The following is a 19,160-nucleotide window of genomic DNA, read 5'->3' on the forward strand; positions in this document are numbered from 1 at the left end:
ACACTTCTTCCTGTCACACGCAGTCTTGGTTGTGACTGCCTGTGCTTTGTAACAGTGAGCTATGGGAGGCCCTCAGTCAGGACATGGTGAGTGAATGCAGGCCACACATGCACAAATGAACAACCAGTTAGGAGCTGGGTGGATGCGGAAAGAGGGGAGATGGAACCGTAGAAAAAGGTTCCCTCTTCTCTCCCTATGTATCTCTGAGTACATGTGTCCTGATGGTCACACATAATTTAATTGCCCTGTTCAGAAACTATGCTGTGTGTTTGCACTTCTCACTGCATGGCCATACCCTAATTGCAAATTGAGCATTTCCCGATATGGTGTCGGAGGGTCCAGGTGACAAATCTCTCACATTCACTTGCACGTGAGGAATGAGGTCCATTTGGCTTGCTCGCCCCAGCACCCTGCCCCAAACCATTTACTTTTACACTTTCTCCCAAAATAGATTGCCTCTTACCATTCTTGACCAAGCGGGGATTCTCAGGGCTGCTTTGTGATGTGCACTGAGGGCCTGCAGACTTTCCCACCTCTCTGCGCCCTCCACATTTTCTCCTGGCCATCACTGTCATCAACAAGCTGTACTGCATGAGGCCACAGTGCGATGGTATAAGAAAGTCGGTCAAATAGAGGTGCATCTCTTAAAGGGGCATAGAGCATCATCAGGAAACATAATGTATATAAAAATTACAAAGAACCCCCTAAAATGTAGTCAAGCCAAAAATGAATTAAAATTTAAGAAATTTAAAATGGTTTAGCTATTGTAAGATGACGGAATTCATTTAAAAGTAAAGCTAATTTTAGACAACAGTGGGCTATTGTTAAAACAATAGAGACGTTATAAACATTGGATGTATTAAAAAATATATGCCAGGTGTGGCGGCTCATGCCTGTAATCCCAGCACTTTGGAAGACTGAGGTGGGCAGACCACCTGAAGTCAGGAGTTCAAGACTAGCCTGGCCAACAAGGTAAAACCCTACCCTACCAAAAATGCAAAAATTAGCCAGGCATGGTGGTGGGCACCTTTAATATGACATTAGGAAGCATCAAGGGATGGGGCGGAAGAGATGGGCAGGAGAGCTCTCACATTGTCCTAGCAGGGAGTCAGGTAATACAGTCTAAAGTTGAAGCATAGTTTGCTGAAAATGACTCAACACTATTACATTTATTTATTATACACACACACACACACACACAGAGAGAGAAAGTGGGGACATGCTTCAGGCTGCAGCACCCCCAAAGAACAAAATGGTGGGAACAGGCCATGTGGAGAAGGTACCGGGGGTCAGGCCTGTCCCCCTTGTCCTGGGTGCCTGGCAGGCGCTCCTCTTACTTCCTGCATCTTGTCTGAACTTGTTGTGAACTGTCTTACCCTCTCTTCCTCTGCCCACTCCTCCCAAGACACCCCCACCTCAACACGCCCAGCCTGGCCTGGCCACAGTACCTTCCTTTTGTTGGTGTTTTCAGCCTAGGGATGTGTGGTTGTGTTGGAGATGGATGATTAATGTGCCTGCCTGAAAGGCACACCCACCCACACCCACCTACGTGAGACAGGATGGTGCCCCTATGGGCCAGCCGGGGTGCCCAAGTTCTGCCAGGCAGGCTGGGTGTGTTTGGGAGGAGGGCACAGGGGACACATCCAGCCTGCCTGGGAATGTGGCTTGGAGAATAAATCACTGATACGTTGGGACCCAGGTTCCAGAAAGATTTTTTTCTTTTTTTTTTTTTAGAGACAGGGTCTTACTCTGTCCCCCAGGCGGGAGTACAATGGACCAATCATAGCTCATTACAAGCTTGAACGCCGGGGCTCAAGCCGTCCTCTCATCTCACCCACCTGAGTAGCTGGGTCTACAGGCACACACCACCCACCACCCAGACTAAGGTTTTAATTGTTTTGTAGAGCTGTTTTTTTTTTTTTTTTTTTAAAGAAAAAACAATTGTTTTAATTGTTTTGTTTTGTTGCCCAGGCTGGTCCCAAATTCCTGACCTCAAGCAATCCTCCTGCCTCAGCCTCCCACAGTGCTGGGATTACAGGCGTGAGCTACCTTGAGGGCCCCAGAGAGAATTTTAATATCTGCTTTGGTCTCTGAGCAACAACTGAGCAGATCTTATGCCTTTCCCTTTAGTACAAAATGGCCGCTCAAAAGTGTATGTCAACCCCACCCAGCCCTGCCACACAGAAAACTGATAGAGTCATTTTGGAAGAGAGTAAAGACCAGGATCTTGCGATGGTCTTTGGCTCTCTTGCCTGTGCCTCGTTTCAGCAGAGGCTCCCAGCTTCACCCCATGTTTCCAGCACTTTCCCTCCTCGCCGGCCTTGGAGGAGCCTCCTTCCATAAAGCCCTCCACCCCAACCCACTGTTTTACACGGGAACTCAGCATCTGAGCCAAACTGGAGCGTGCTCAGGTGCATCCCCTCTTGGCTCTTCCCACAGAGACGACAACCCCTGGGTGTCAGCTGCCCATCTTGCCTGTCCACGTGAGGGGCTGGCCATCTCTGACCTTAGAGTTCCAGGTCACTCATCTTACCATTACATTGAGCTTTCCTGTTTGCTTCCTGGTTTGTTTTCTGGCACTGTGTGTGTGTGTGTGTGTGTGTGTGCTGGAGTTGGGGCTGGGGTTGTGTGGAGGGAGGGAGCAGTTGTGTGCCTCCAGGCCCTCTGGGTTGGGCTGCGGGATGCTGAATGCCCCCAGGGTGGTCTGTCCTCTAAATCAAGGAACTACAGTAAGTGGTCTCAAGAGGGCTGGGGTTCGCCTCCTTCCTGGAAACATAAGGATACAGATGTCCTGAGCTGGCTGCCTGACCCTTGGAGTGAGGAGTTTCCATTCCCTTGCTGCCAGCCTCACTAGGAGTTTAGCCAGGAGTTTGAAAAACTTATAGATCGTGTTGATTTTGGCAATGGCTGCAGACCTCCAGGCTTGACTATCACAGTCTCTCTGCCTTCCCACTCACCAACATGACCTATCCTTCCAGCCCCCGGCTTTACTCCTCTGGACCCATTAAAAGCAGGGAGGGAAGTGGGACCAGGTGGGAGGAGCTCAGAGGAGCAGGAAAGTTGCACAATTCTTCTTACCCTAATACGTTAGAAGGGGACCTGAAAATTGAGAGGGTTTTTGGCTGGCATCACATGCTGAGTCAACAGGAAGCTGGGTGGACTCAGGCATCTCACAGCATTGAAAATGACAGCTGCCATTTACTGAGCACCTACCATATGCCAGGTGCCATTGGATGCTTTGCATACATACTCTCTAATTTTGGCAACAAATTTGCTAGCAAGAAAGATATTACCAGCACCATTTGCAGTTGAGGAAATTGAGGCTAACTGAATTCCATACTTAACTGAGATTAATTGTCTGGGTGTCTCATACTCAATTAGAGGGAGGGCTCAGGCTCAAATTCTGATTCATGTGACTCCAGAGTCCAGATTCATTCCACGCCCCAGCTCCTGACTGAGTGTTCCATCTTTTCCACCCATTCTCCAAGACCTCTATCACATATGGTAAACAGTGTGTTTCAACGGATCACACTATCTGGGTAAGGATTTCTGATGTATGCCTGGTAAGTGGGTGTGCTCTGGTGCCAATCTGTGAGGCAGTTGGTGCTGGAAACGTGGTATCTATTTTGGCTTTGTAGGGAGTGGGTTTGCAGAGGCTGGGCTTCTTTGAGTGGGGAAGGCTGAGAGCCTGCTGTCTTGTGGAGCCTGAACTTGGCTGAAGAGCTGAGCTCTCAGGACAAGAACCTTTGGCTGCTGCCTGGGTGGTTCCAAGTCTCCCAGATATGGTGTTCCAGAGACAAAGGGGTCATGGATGGAGGACCAGTTCAGAGCAGGCAGACTGTATGGGTGGCTTCAGAAACTCCCAGGATGCTGAGCCTCCAAGGCTGAGTGACTTGGTTGAGCTTGGAGGACAGCTGTGAAGTGGCACATCTCAGGCCTTCCAAAGACAGGACAGAGACCTCAGGTGGGGCACTCTCCCTGCTCCCTGCTAGGACAGAGCAAAAAGCACTCCTTGCCCAAATCCCTTCAACCCAGGCTCTTGCTGGCCTTGGACCACCCTGGCTCCCATCCCCGAGGAAGCCCATCCCTGGCCTCAAGCAGTGCAGAGTAGGGACCAGGAGTAAGTGGAGGGGATGGTTCTGAGGAACGGGCTGTTGAAGAGCAGCCAGGCATGATGCATCTTCACTGTCCACCCTGCCGCTCGCCAGCTACGAGGCTGCCAAAGGTCGTTTAACTCTTTGAGTCTCAATTTCCCCATCTCTAAAATAGGAGTAGACCCAATGAGTTAAAAACTTATGTCCACAAAAAAACCTGAATAAAGTTGTTTATAGCAACTTTATTCAGAGTTGCCAAAATTTGGAAGCCACCAAGATGTCCTTTAGTAAGTGAAGAGATGAATAAACTATGGTCATCCAAATAATGGAATATTATTCACCAATAAGAAGAAATGAGTTGTCAAGCCATGAAAAGACAAGGAACCCCATAAATATATATACAACTTCTATGTACCCACAATTTTTTTTAATTAAAAAAAAAAGACAGGGAGATAATACTAAGAGAATGCATAGTACTAAGTGAAAAAGCCGATCTGAAAATTGGCTACCTATCTTATGATTCCGACTATATGATATTCTGGAAAAGATAAATCTATGGAAACAGTTAAAAGATCAGGGGTTGCCAGGGTTAGAGAGGAAGAAGGGATAAATAGGCGGAGCACAGCGGGTTTTTAGGGCAGCAAAACTGCTCTGCCTGAGGCTATAATGGTGGGTGTATGTCATTACACATGTGTCCACAGCCATAGACTGTACAGCACCAAGAGTGAACTCTAATGTAAACTATGGACTCTGGAGATAATGATGTGTCGGTATAGGTTCATCAGTTGTGACAAATGTACCACTCTGGTGGGGGACGCTGATAATAGGGGAAGCTGTGCAGCATATGTAAGGGCAGGGGATATAAAGAACTCTCTGTATTTCCTGCTCAATTTTACTGTGAACCAACATTGTTCCAAAAAAAAGTCTATTTTAAAAAAATTAGCAGTGGCTAGGCACAGTGGCTCACACCTGTAATCCCAGCACTTTGGGAGGCCGAGGCAGGCAGATCACTTGAGGCCAGGAGTTTGAGACCAGCCTGGGAAACATGAAACCTCGTCTCTGCAAAAAATTAAAAAATTAGCTCTCTCCTTCCGCCACCCAAGATGCTGAAAGGAAAGAAGGCCAAGGGGAAGCAGGTGGCTCTGGCCCCTGCTGTCATGAAGAAGCAGGAGGCCAAGAAAGTGGTGAATCCCCTGTTTGAGAAAGGCCTAAGAATTTTGGCATTGGACAGGACATCCAGCCCAAAAGAGACCTCACCTGCTTTGTGAAATGGCCCCGCTCTATCAGGTGGCAGCAGCAGAGAGCCATCCTCTATAAGCGGCTGAAAGTGACTCCTGCCATTGACCAGTTCAGCTGGTTAATGCCAAACAGCTACTCAGCGGCTTAAGCTGGCCCACAAGTACAGACCAGAAACAAAAGCAAGAGAAGAAGCAGAGGCCATTGGCCTGGGCTGAGAAGAAAGCTGCTGGCAAAGGGGACGTCTCCACTAAGAGACCACCTGTCCTTCAAGCAGGAGTTAACACCGTCACCACCTTGGTGGAGAACAAGAAAGCTCAGCTGGTGGTGACTGCACACGACGTGGATCCCATCGAGCTGCTTGTCTTCTTGCCTGCCCTGTGTTGTAAAATGGGGGTCCCTTACTGCATTATCAAGGGGAAGGCAAGAGTGGGCCGTCTAGTCTACAGGAAGACCTGCACCATGCCACCTTCGCACAGGTGAACTCGGAAGACAAAGGCGCTTTGGCCAAGCTGATGGAAGCTATCAGGACCATTTACAACAACAGATGCGATGAGATCCGCCGTACCTGGGCGGCAATGTCCTGGGTCCCAAGTCTGTGGCTCACATGGCCAAGTTCAAAAAGGCAAAGGCTAAAGAACTTACCACTAAACTGGGTTAAATGTACACTATTGAGTTTTCCGTACATAAAAATAATTAAAATTATGTAAATTTTCCTTCAAAAAAAAAATTAGGCCGGGCGCGGTGGCTCAAGCCTGTAATCCCAGCACTTTGGGAGGCCGAGACGGGCGGATCACGAGGTCGGGAGATCGAGACCATCCTGGCTAACCCGGTGAAACCCCGTCTCTACTAAAAAATACAAAAAGCTAGCCGGGCGAGGTGGCGGGCGCCTGTAGTCCCAGCTAATCGGGAGGCTGAGGCAGGAGAATGGTGGGAACCCGGGAGGCGGAGCTTGCAGTGAGCTGAGTGAGATCTGGCCACTGCATTCCAGCCTGGGCGACAGAGCAAGACTCCGTCTCAAAAAAAAAAAAAAAAAAAAATTAGCCAGATGTGGTGGTGTGTGCCTGTAATTCCAGCTACTCAGTGGGAGGATCACTTGAGCCTGGGAGGTCAAGGCTGCAGCGAGCCGTGTTCACATCACTGCACTTCAGCCTGGGTGGCACAGTGACACCCTGCCTCAAAAAAATCAATACAATAAAATAAAAATTAAAAATTGGGGTAGAAACACAAATTGCCCAGTCATAGTATGGATTACATGAAATAATGCATGTAGAATACCTGGTGTATGGTGGGTTCTGAGTAATGGTACCTGAGGTCATCACAGTATGGGTACATGATTTTTCTTTGTTCCCTTTTTGTGGCATTTTTCCATTAGTAAAGAATATATTTTCATTATAAAAATTTAAACAATTTAGAAACTATAAAGGTAGGAAAAGCACTTGAAATCCCATCACTCAAAGCAAACATGTGACCTGCCTTCCAGACATCTCTCTGCATAACGTGTAAGTATGTATAGATTTTATATCATTGAAATCATAAAATGCAACATTTTTCCTTTTTTAGATCTATGCTGAGGACATATTTGCATGTTGACCAATATTAATATGCATCATCTTATGTAATGGCTACACAGTATTCCATTTCAAAATATAATTATAACTAGTCTTTTGTAGATGGATGTGGGGGTATTTCTAGCATTTTGTTGTCATAAATAACTACGTGATGAACATTTTCGTGATGATATATTTAGATATGAGTAAATACACACTCAGAATAAATTTCTGCAGGAAGTTGATACCACCTTCTCATTAGTACCTTCTCATTTCCCCACATCCCCTTTAATGCTGGAAGTTATTAACTTTGGTTAACAATTTTCTTTTCTGACACTAGAGTGAGATTTTAGAAGTTCAAATGTTGGAGGAGGGGTGAATAGAAAAGCAGGGAGGAGGGATGTTCCAGGGGGCCGGCAGAGCCTTTCTGCCACGTAGGGCAGGGTTACCCCCTTGCAGACTCCAAGCAAGTACACCCAGCCACTCCCCACTGCAGGGAGTTGAGCCCTGGGGCCTTCCTTGCTCATAGGGGAGCCATGGACATTCTGAGGATGATCAACACCTTTTCCTTAGGACCGTGATGCACCTACCGGTGAAGGTCTGGAGGAAGGTCAGTGGGCACTGATGGGGTGTGCACTGACGGGCTTTCGAGATGAGGATGTCTGATGCTGCGGCCACTGGCCAGACAGACTTGGATGTTAGCGAGGTAAAAAGAAGAGCTAGTATTATTGAACTCCTAGTATACAGCAAATGTTGTGGTGTTATTTACATAACTTTCTCATTTAATTCTCAACAACTGTACTGCTATCATCTCCATTTAACAGATGAGGAAACCAAGGCTAGTAGAGAGTTAGGATCCCGGCCTGGGGTTGGATCAGCACTCGCACTCTGGTCTCTACACTTCAGCAAAAGCCAGAGAACCATTCCTTCCTTTAGTCACTCAGCCAATTCATAGTAGACCCTTTCTGAATGCTTACTAGTGAATGGGCTTCCCAAACTCAGAGCAGGGCCCAGAGCAAAGGGCTGCAGAAAGGGTCACATTCAGGAATTGCGGCTGAGGAGATCTGGAGCAGGCGGTGAGTTTGCAGAGGGAACAACTGTGTCTATTGTATGATAATCTGAGTCTGAAGGGACATCTTGGGGCCAGGTTGAGAGGGGGTATCCTAGCTGGGGGAGCTGGCAGGGTAGAGACTGCAGGTGAGGGTGCGGGGGGCTGGAGGCCCCAGGGCTCAGCTCCCTGCAGTGGGGAGTGGCTGGGTGTACTTGCTTGGAGTCTGCAAGGGGTAACCCTGCCCCACGTGGCAGAAAGGCTCTGCCGGCCCCCTGGAACATCCCTCCTCCCTGCTTTTCTACTCTCTCCTCCTCCAACATTTGAACTTCTAAAATCTCACTCTAGTGTCAGAAAAGAAAATTGTTAACCAAAGTTAATAACTTCCAGTATTAAAGGGGATGTGGGGAAATGAGAAGGTACTACTTTATTGATGGTATCAATAAAGCCGCTTGGGATGGTCTGTGCTCAGAGGGCACTGGAGACCCTCTCTGGGTGGTCTTGGAGCTGCCATAGCTGGTCCAGCCCAGAGGCTCCAATGGGGCAACACCCAGTGGAAAAATGGGGGATTCTTAAAGGAGAATCCCCTTGAAAAGGGAGTGAAGACAGGCACCATGAGATGGCAACAGTCCCACTGACTTGTTCAAGAGGATCAGGACAAGCTTTACACCTGTCTTTTTAAAACTTTGGTAAATTGTAATTTTCCAATGCATATTATGTTTCCAGATTTCCCTGTAGTGCCTAAGAACAAAATTATCTTAAAACTAAAAGTGATTTGTGTGCTTGTTTTGGAAATACCTATTGGGGTAAGGCTGGTGAGATTCAGAAATCCACATAGCAGAGCAGTGGAAGGAGAGGGTAGGGGATGGATCATTAACTCTTAACTGGGAGCCTCCACCTTCTAGCGCTTCTGTGTCGTTCTTGACATCAGGAACCCCATTTAATCCTCATGGCAGCCCTAGGAACTGGCTACTATGATTCCTATTTTAAAGTAGAGAAAAGTAATGCTCAGAGAAGTTCATAACTTATCCAAGGTCACAGAGCTAATTGAGCGGGGCCTGGAGGCCATGCCTTCTTCAAGGTCCATCTCTTTCCATGACATCATAGCATGAGCGGGGCCTGGAGGCCACGCCTTCTTCAAGGTCCATCTCTTTCCATGACATCATAGCATAGGCCGCTGGTCCTCAGGGAGAGTGGGGAAGGGGGTGTTAAGGTTTGCCGTAAGATTGGCTTTCTTCAAAAAGGCCTAGGAGTGTTCAGAGAATGGGCATAGGTTCCTGGATTCAGAATTTGTCCTGCTTTCCCTCAGGCATCAGAAGTTTCTTTGTCCATGCAGAGTGAGAAGCTGCTGTTCACTGACCTGGGATTGACCACAGGGGAGGCTGGTAGCTCTGCTGTCATCCGGGCTCAGTCACCTCGGTGCCTGCCTCGCCCTCACCCACACCTTGGCCTGGGCTGGAGGCAGGGAGAGTTAAGTGGAGAGTTCTATGTTGTCTCTATCTTGCCTGCAACTCTGGGGTGAAAGGGCCTTAAGGGTTTCTTATCAACAGAATAAGTTCTTATCAACATACCCGTTTTCTGGTTCAGAAAACAGCCACTCGGGCTATGCAGCCACACGGCAGAGGGTGCGTGTGTGTGCCTCTGTGTGTGTATGCATTTGGCAACTGGGGTGGGGCAAAAACTAACATTGGCAGCCCTGGGGATTAAGGGGAGGTTTGTAGCTTCTGAATTTTGTAAAACAGTCTCCTAGCTGTGGAACTCCTATGTAGTTCCACCTGCTGGCTTTACCTCTTCAGGGCTAAAGGGAAAGAAGTAATGCCATCTCCAAGCACAGGCCATGTGGGTCATGTTTGAGGTGACCTTGGCAGTAACCGTCAGGGACTGTGAAGCTCAGGAGCAGGCCTGGTGGAGGTAGGCAGGCCACCTTGGCCTCAGTTTACCACTCCCTAGCCTCCCCGTCCTGTCCTGCCAGCCCACTGTGATCTCTGGAGAAGGTTTCCACTAGAAACCGCCATCTGTTTGGGCCTAAGGGCTCTGTGCTCCTAATATGGCCCAGGGAGGGTCCATGTTGTAGACTGAACTGGGCTTTCCCCAAAAATGATATACTTAAGTCCTAAAGCCCAGGCTGGGCATGGTGAATCACGCCTGTAATCCCAGCACTTTGGGAGGCTGAAGTGGGAGGATCACTTGAGGCCAGGAGTTTGATACCAGCCTGGGCAACATAGAGAGACCGTGTTCCAACGGCAACAAAAAAATCAGCTGGGCATGTTGGCGCGCACCTGTAGTCCTAGCTACTCAGGACACTGAGGTGGGAGGATGGCTTGAGCCTAGGCATTTGAGGTTACACTGAGTTATGGTCATGCCACTGTACTCCAACCTGGGTGAGAGAGTGAGACGCTGTCTCAAAAAAGAAAACAAAAGTTCTAACCCCCAGTAGCTCAGAATGCAACCTGATTTGGAGATATGGTAGTTGCAGGTGTCATTAAGATGAGGTCACACTGGAGTAAGGTGGCCTCCTAATTCAATATGACTGGTGTTCTTATAAGAAGACAGAAGCATGGGGAGAACGCCACGTGACGACGGACAGAGAGGCTGGAGTCATGCAACTGCACACCGAGGAATCCAGCCAATCATCAGAAGCTAGAAAGAGGCAACATGGGACTGTCCTGCATATTTCAGAGCAGGCCTGGTCCCGCCAACACTTGATTTCAATCTAGCCTGCAGAACTGCGAGACAGTAATTTTCTGTTTAAGTCACCTGGTTCATCATACTTGGTTCCAGTGGTCCTGGGTGCTGAGGTCCTGGGCCCTCCATCCCAGCTCCTGGCTGTGGCTCCCTCCTGGGGAGAGGGGCTCCTATTTTGGTTTGTCTCCTTCGTTTCCGTTTACAGTTGTCCCCTTCCATATATTTTCATAGGCCCCTCTTCCAAATCCTGGAAGCACATTTGCTTTCCTCAAAGCATCCCCTAGGAATAGGGATAGGGGCTCTCATTGGAAGGAAAGGCTAGAAAGGGGAAAGGATCATTTGACTTTACAGATGGCAATGTCAATATCAAGAAATGCCTCTTCTCCCAGAGAAACTACAGCTAGAACCTACAAATGTTGCTCCCTAATCTGTTGCTGCGTCTTGTTGGTGAGATCCTTGTCCTCTTTAGTGATGACAGAATCCCATGCCTCCTCTTGGCCCCTGTGATAAGGTCATAGGGGTTACCTGGAGTCTGATCTCCTCTGGAAGCCCCCCAGAGCTGCCTGCACCCTGAAGCCCTCCCTGTCTGCTCTGGCTGGCAGCTGTCTCTAGTTGAGCAAGCTTCCTAAGTCTGTGCCACAGCCAGGCCCCTGCTTTGGGCTGTCTCTGTTGTTAGATATCTTTTCACATGTACATCCCATCTGCCCAGTGAGCCTGGGTTTCCCAGGTTTCTTGTCTAATTCATCCTCACCCTCTGGCTGGCACAGAGCATGAGGAAGTCCCCATGCTCCAGACGTTGATGCTGCTGCCAGAGGAGATGGCACTAGCTGTCCAGGGAGGGCTGAACCCTTCCTTCCTGGAAGCTGTGCTCCACCCAGAGTTTCACTTTTCCCTCCCTCCTTCCTCATCCAAACTGAGCACCTACCCAGGTGCAGTGGCTCACACCTTAATCCCAGCACTTTGGGAGGCAGAGGTGGGGAAATCACTTGAGCCCAGGAGTTCGAGACCAGCCTGGGCAAAATGGTGAAACGCTTTTTAATTAGCCAGGTGTGGTGGTGGGCGCCTGCAGTCCCAGCTACTCAGGAGACTGAGGTGGGAGGATTGCTTGAGCCCAGGAGGTGGAGGTTGCAGTGAGCCATGATAGCGCCACTGCACTTCAGCCTGGGTGGCAGAGTGAAACCCTGTCTCCAAAAGAAAAAACAAAAAACAAAACATAAACCAGCTGAAGATTGTGGAGGACAATGAAATACCAAGGGTAGGGTTTGGTTTGGTTTGGTTTGGCAGCAGCCCGTGATGGGCTGCCTTAAGGGAACTGCGATCTGTGGAGAATTAACCACCGGGCTCTAGTGGAAAGTGGCCCTGTCTTTGCAATCTCATGGGTCTCCCCAATCCCTGAACACGTCAGGCCTGCAGGCTGTTGCTTTTGGGTTTGGAGAAAGGCATGGGGGCTCTGACTTCATCTCTGCTGGCCTAAAAGCCCTGAGCTTGGCATTTCTAGGACCAGGAAATATGAAGATGTGCTTCAGGTTTTGCTGCAGCCTATGATTACATGGTCCGATGGAACAAAGTCTTTGGTGCTCAAACAAGCTTCTTATAAAATCCCAGAACACTTCGCAGAGTCTTCTGCTCCTTAGCGTTGTCCAGCTCAGCATGGTGATGTTTTCAGGGTGTGTATGTGTGAGAGAGATTCAGATGCACACATGGACACAGACTACCTGTGCCAATAGGACAAGAGCGAAAAGAGGAGGCGAGAGAAACTCCTCCTCTCCCAGGTGCCTTCCCATTTGTGCTTTATGGCAGCTCTCATCACCGTGGAGTTGGGAGAGCTTTCAATCCTTCCTCCTTTTCCTTGTTGCCACTTTTTGGCATCCCCAGAGCATTCTTCGTTGCTCAGAGCTCTACCCGAGCCACATAGGTGTGTCCCAGGGCCAGCGCCGCGAACAACGCTGCCCATTGTGGGCTGTGGCCTCCGGGCTCCCTTATCAAAGCCCTGGTGTTTCTGGGCACTGCGGGCAGAAGTTTGGCCTGCACTTCCCGTTGTACCCTTCACCTTACTAAAGGAGAGGCTGTTTTTGTGCTGAGCAAGAGATCTCCCACGGAGGGCCCAGAAATGCATGTGGGTGCCTGTAGGTGGATGGGTGCATGCCCCAGGGAGCTGACTTCATTCATTTCTGTCTCCAAGTGAGAGGAGGAGGGAGGCCTAGCGAACCGTGGGATCTGAAGGAGAGGATATTGGTGGGCTTCACTTTCGAGCACAAGGGAGTTGAGCAGTAGAGCTTCCAGACGCTGTTGCAGAAAGGTGGTCGGGCCATGGGCAGGAAGGTCGTGCAGTTCTTGGATCTCTGTGTGTCCCCACATTTGTCAGGGTGCTCCCCTGCAGACATTAGTGGCAAAACCCATGCAAGAAACATGGACCAGGTGCTTATCTTTGGGTGAGTAAGGGAAGGGGCAGCTGGGGAGAAGGGGGTGTCATTCCAAAGCTCCCCAAAAGAGGGGAGAAAAGGAGCCATCACCCCTCCCCAAGACAGTGTGTTCTATGGTGGCTTTAAAAGTCAACACCAAATGTACTGAATTTTTGGAGCTTGTTAGAAGGAAGGAAAAGCATTTTGAGGTGCCTGAGCCTTTATCAACCAAAAGTGGTCCCCTAATCCCCAGGTATGCAACCAAGTCCAGGCTGTCACGACTCCTGCCACTAACCCCGACCACCAGTCTGGGAGGCAGAAGATCTGACCTTGAGAAAGTCACTCAGTCTCTAGGCCCCAATTTTCTATCTGTAAAATGGAAATAATAATGATTGCAGAGTCACACAAAGTAATGCAGGTGAAAGCAGTTTGCAAACGTATAAAGCACTTAACTTGCGTCCTTCCTGGGGGCTCGGAGAGCAGGGCGGCATTGGCACGCTGTCTCCCCCCCACCACTTCTCTCTTGCGCTGCTCTTCCCACTGGGAACTAATGCAATCTTCCAGGTTATTTCTCTGTGTGAAAGTGGGGAGGAATGCTGCCTGTCCGCTAATCTCCCTTTGGTTCTTTCCTTCCAGACTGTAAATTCACCTGTCACCCAGAATGCCGCAGCCTGATCCGGTTGGACTGCAGCCAGCAGGAGGGTTCATCCCGGGACAGACCCTCTCCAGAAAGCACCCTCACCCTGACCTTCAGCCAGGTAGGCGACAAAACTCCCATACCGGGATGGGAACAGCCTCTGCAGGTGCCCCAGGCTCCACTTTTTCTCCCAGGAGCTCTGGTGAGCAGGAGGTGGCATGAGGCCTCAGATTCCACATGCACTGGATGGAGTTCACAGATACCCTGTTCCAAGGGGACTGGGGCAGTGACACAGAGAACTCTGAAGATACTCAGAAGTCCCCTGTAGTTCTCCCCCAGTACAGAGCCTATTGTGGCTTAGGGCTCTGAGGCAGAGATGTGGGTATGGGTGAGCAGTGGGGTGGCTTCCAGAAAAGCCTTCTGACAGTCCCTAAAGGCCTCGTAGCCCTGGGACAGTGGGGATGCTGGGGCTGAGGCATTTCAAGCACATTGTCCAGCCAGGTCAGCCCAACCTTCACAGGGGCTGGGCAAATGTTTCCTCCTTGTGTTTAAGAACCAGAAAATGGATGTCCAAAGCAGTTTTTGGTTCTGGGTTTTGTAAAGGCACTTGAACGGCAACGTATCTGAACTTTGATTTCTAGGATTTAGAATGGAGACAGAGGAGTGTGTTTGTTGCTTCTTGCATTGAACAAGCATTTATTGAGTATCTACTGTGTACCAAGCATGGGTGAGAGTTGGGGTAATAAAAGATACATCACAGTTCTTGTCCTCAGATAGCTTACATTCTGGCAGGGGAGGCAGAATACCACCAAATAGCACATACTGTGATGCATGTTGCAATAAAAGTATGAGCCAAGTGTTTCGATATATAGTACAGTTGTTTCTGCTGGGAGAAATCAGGGAAGGCTTTCCAGAGGAGGTGATGTTTGATTTAAGCCTTAATGTGTGGGATGAAGGCTGCAAGTCAGGGAAGTAAGAATGTCATCCTTTAATTCATTTAACAAATAAGTTTCAAATGTTTACCATGTGCCAGGCCCAGGAATGCTGAGGACTTAATGATGAAAATAATAGACATGGCTTCTACACATCCAGTGCTTACAGTAGGGTAGGGGAGCGAGACTTTAAACAAATATATATCCTGTGTCTCTGACGGAAAAAGCTCAAGGTGCTCTGAGAAACTATACTGGGGGACCCAGGTGCTGGATGGGGGACTCACGAGCAGTCCCAGGTCTCCAGAGTAGCCATCACATGCTTTTTCTGGAACACAATCAACAATGTTCAAATGCCTAATTCACCATGGGTGTTGCCAGCCTCCCAGCTGTTCTCCCATGGCTTTCTCTCTCCCTGGACAAAGAATTATTAGAAAGCAAGAATGATATGTTTTTATAAGGGTGATGCTGGACTGGTTCTAAAATGTATATTCTAAAACCCTGAACATATCTCCAAAGACGCTGGAATAGTAACTATTTCTGGTATAGCCTGAATGTAACCAGGCCTCTTGGAAGGGCCTTGCCCTTAGCAGGAACCTGTCCATCCAGGGTGGGGCACAGGGAAAGGAGGGGAGGCACATCTGGCCCCCAAAAGCGCTGATGGGCAGTGCAGATGTTTCCTAAAGGTCTTCCTCGGAAGATGGAGGGAGGAGGTTACATAGCACACCGTAAAGCAACATTTCCCAAAAATCGTATTGAAGCAATCTTTTCTGGTTTCGGTTTGCTTTTCTCTCTGGGAGCTTCAAGTGTCTCTCCTTTCTGGTCTCCTCAGCCCCGCCCGTGCCCCGCCCTGGAGCTCGGCTGCCCCCATTGCTTTCTGGGTCTCCTCTTTGGGTCTCTTTCTGTTCCTTCCTCTAGAGCAGCAGGTCTCAAAAGGCGGCAGTTTTGCTCATCCCCTAGCACATTTGTCTGGAGACATTTTTGGTTGTCACAACTTAGGGGATGCTACTGACTTCTAGAAGAGGCCAGGAATGCTGCTAGCCGGCCTGTGTTGCATAGAACAGCCCCCCACAACAAAGAATTATCTGACCTCAAATGTCACTTGAGCCAAGACTGAGAAACCCCGCCCTAGACTGGGCTAGCCACCTCCCAAGTGTGGCAGGCAAAAGGCCTGGGGAACCCTCCAAATGTCAGCAGTGAAGAGGTGCTTTCAAGTCTGAGTTTTTGGAAACAGAGTGACTCCCTTTCCTCTGTTGGAGAGAGGAGTCAACCTTGGAACCCTCTGGCAAGTGAAATCAGGGCCTGTCTAGGGCAGAAACACCATGGAAACATTGCAGAGGAAGGAGCCAAGAACCCCACGTGGGAGCTGAACGGCCCCCAGTGGGCAAACAGCCTGGCGTGGGGTTTGCTTCTGGGCCGACCGGATCAGGCTGCTGCTGTATTTGCCTTGGACAGGCCTGACTGCATGCTTCAGCAGAACTGGGGCAGGACCCAGCCTTCTATCAATAAAACCTGGGCCCTGCTCCAGGCCCACTCGCCTCTTCTGAAAAGCCTGTTTATGCTCATTTCCGCCTTGGCTTGATTTTCTGTTAAATCTCAAGATGGAGCTTTCTTTCACCTTGACATCATCACCTCGGCTGAGCTAACTTCATGTGCTAGTGCTGTTTTCTTGGGGGATTTAAGGGAGCGGGGGCTCAGGTCTGAACTCAGCTAGTTTTGGGTACATATGGCTTAGGGGGTCTCATCTCGGTGGTATTTCTCTTCTCTGATCTTTTTTCTTTTTTCCTGAGACGGAGTCTCACTCTGTTGCCTAGGCTGGAATGCAGTGGCATAATCTCAGCTCACTGCAACCTCCACCTCCTGGGTTCAAGCAATTCTGTCTCACCCAGCCTTCTGAGTAGCTGAGATTACAAGTGTGCTCCACCATGCCTGGCTAATTTTTGTATTTCAGTAGAGATAGGGTTTCACCATGTTGGCCAGGCTGGTCTCGAACTCCTGACCTCAAATGATCCACCCGCCTTGGCCTCCCAAAGTGCTGGGATTACAGGTGTGAGCCACCACACCTGGCCCCCTCTGCTCTTTAAGGAAAAGAAAATCATTTATTTTCCTCCATCCAGAGAGAACCATTCTTTATTAACATTTTTATGTGTTCTTCCTGAACATTCATATATTTTTCAAAACATGATTGAGATCACCCTGTAGATAAGTATTTGGCTTCAACATTTTAAAAGCAACAATCCCAAGGTTCTAACTGTTTTGTCTCTGCCATACCAGAGGGAGGCAGCTGGCAGGGATGAGCTCAGAATCCCCAATGGCAAACTCAAAAGGTCACTGGAAACAGGCATCAGAAACCGAGGAAGGCCACTGGGAGTTGTTCTGTGGTCGTTTTGTCAACCACAGAAACGAGGGTTTCGGAGTCTCTCCTTAAAGATCTCTGAGGTCTCTGATGTCTGACTTTTCCTTGGGCACCCATGTGTGACCAAGCAAATCTCCTTCAAGTCTACCCTAGACTCCTTTTTCAGCTTAAGCCTCATTTGCTAAGGAACATCATTGCTATTGGCTAAAGACCACACTCAGTTACCCAAACAGCTGCAGTTCTTTTATCTAGGATTTTACACCCCAAAGAATTTATACTTCTGGTGGTTTTTAAGGGGCTCTTATTATGTCACCCCTGGAAGGAAAAAAGCCCTCAGTGGCTCCTGGTGCCCTCGTAATGAAGTGAGGCCTCTGATGGCTTGGTTCAGTCCTTTCGCTGCCTATGGAGAAGCTGGCCCCAAGAGAAGAAGTCTTTGTCCTTGCCCACCACTGTGGATTCTCATTATCACCCGCTGCAGCCCAGGGCAACCCCAGCAGCTCTGTCCCTTTGGCCTTGGGTGCCACTTTTCTTGGTACATGGAATGCACAGGTTGCAAAAGAGAAACATAAGCACTACCCCTTCCACTGCAATCCCTTCCAGCCAGTGCTCAAGTTTTACGCCAGCAGGCCCAGAGCCCCACCCCTTCCTGCTGACCCTCCAGAGTCCCTGATATGGTTTGGATGTATGTCCCCTCCAAATCTCATGTTGAAATGTGGCGTCCAGTGTTGGAGGTGGGACTGGTGGAAGGTGTTTGGGTCATGGGGGTGGATCCCTCATGAATGGCTTGGTGCTGACCTTGCGATAATGAATGAGCTCTCGCTCTGTTAGTTCACACAAGAGCTGGTTGTTTAAGACAACCCTAGCATCTCTCTCTTGCTCTCTCTCTCTCTCTCTCTCTCTCTCGAATGTGACACGCCTACTCCCACTTCCCCTTCTACCATGAGTAAAGGCTTCCTGAGGCCTCCCCAGAAGCCAAGCAGATGCTGGTGTAATGCTTGTACAGCCTGAAGAACCCCTAGCCAAATAAGCCTTTTTTCTTTATAAATTACCCAGCCTCGGGTATTCCTATATAGCAACACAAAATGGACGAAGACATTCGTCTTTGAATGGTCAGCAACCTCGGCAACCAGGCTCCCAGGCCTTCAGCTGCAAAGGCCAGCCCCTCCCATGGCCATTCCCAGACCATACTCAGGCACTTTCCCCACTCAGGACTCTGGCCCTGCTCATGTTCCACCTGTTGACTATTTACTTAACATTTCTCTTTAAATAGACTTATTTTATTGAATGTAAATAAACTTATATTAAAGGAAATTTTAAAATACCCTTGAATCACTGGTTTGATGTACTTAGGAGTTTTTTCTCAGCACACATTAAATAGACACTTATAATTCCTTTTAATATGTGTCTAAGGACTGCCTCAAATTTATTTCACAAATACTTATTAAGCCAGGCACTAGCCAGGTACAGTGGCTCACACCTTTAATGTCAGCACTTTGTGAGGCCAAGGCAGGAGGATTGCTTGAGCCCAGGAGTTTGAGACCAGCCTGAGCAACATAGAAAGGCCTTGTCTCTACTAAAAATTTAAAACATTGGCCAGGTGTGGTGGTGTGCACCTGCAGTGCCAGCTACTTGGGAGGCTGAGGTAGGAGGACAGCTTGAACCAAGGAGAAGGAGGCTTCAGTGAGCTATGATCATGCCACTGTACTCCAATCTGGGTGGCAGAGTGAGACCTTGTCTAAAAAAAAAAAAAAATCCAGGCACTGTTCTAAAGTCCTTTCAGGTGTCATTTGTGGGAGATGCTGCCCTATAGAGGCCACTCTCTTTGGCCATCTGGTGCCTGGACTACCAGGGCACTGGGTCCAGGGAGTGCCTAAGGGGCAGTGTGAGCAGTGGAGAGAACTCCTGGGATGCTGAGAAGGAATTGCCAGCTGTTCTTACCAATACCAAGGTGCTCTTCCAAAGGAGACGTGGATCTGGATATACTGATGCGGAATTGTGCGTGAACGCAGGTCCTTCCACAGTACATATAGGACCAGGTCATTTGTATTTTGCAGGTATATATACACGTGTGTGTGTGTGTGTGTGTGTGTGTGTGTAAGTGCAGAACAAGGGCCTGGCAGTGCTCAGCTAACTACTGAAAGAGATTTCACCCTGGGAGGGAGTGGACATTGAAAGGGGTAGAGTGAGACTCTCACCTCTTGCCCTTTGTTTCTGTGTTATTTG

At 48.9% G+C, this 19,160-nt stretch overlaps 1 protein-coding gene across 2 annotated transcripts in view; it reads left to right on the forward strand.

Moving 5' to 3' along the window:
• RASSF5 (Ras association (RalGDS/AF-6) domain family member 5) overlaps positions 1-19,160 on the forward strand; it is a 77,621-nt gene that overhangs the window by 14,653 nt on the left and 43,808 nt on the right. For both annotated transcript variants that reach the window (XM_011937422.1, XM_011937426.1), the window contains exon 2: positions 13,652-13,773. In XM_011937422.1, coding sequence (XP_011792812.1) covers positions 13,652-13,773 — 122 coding nt within the window. The remainder of the gene's footprint in view (positions 1-13,651; positions 13,774-19,160) is intronic.

This window comes from Colobus angolensis, unplaced genomic scaffold (genome assembly GCF_000951035.1).
Source record: "Colobus angolensis palliatus isolate OR3802 unplaced genomic scaffold, Cang.pa_1.0 Scaffold100, whole genome shotgun sequence".
NCBI classification, from domain to species: domain Eukaryota; kingdom Metazoa; phylum Chordata; class Mammalia; order Primates; family Cercopithecidae; genus Colobus; species Colobus angolensis.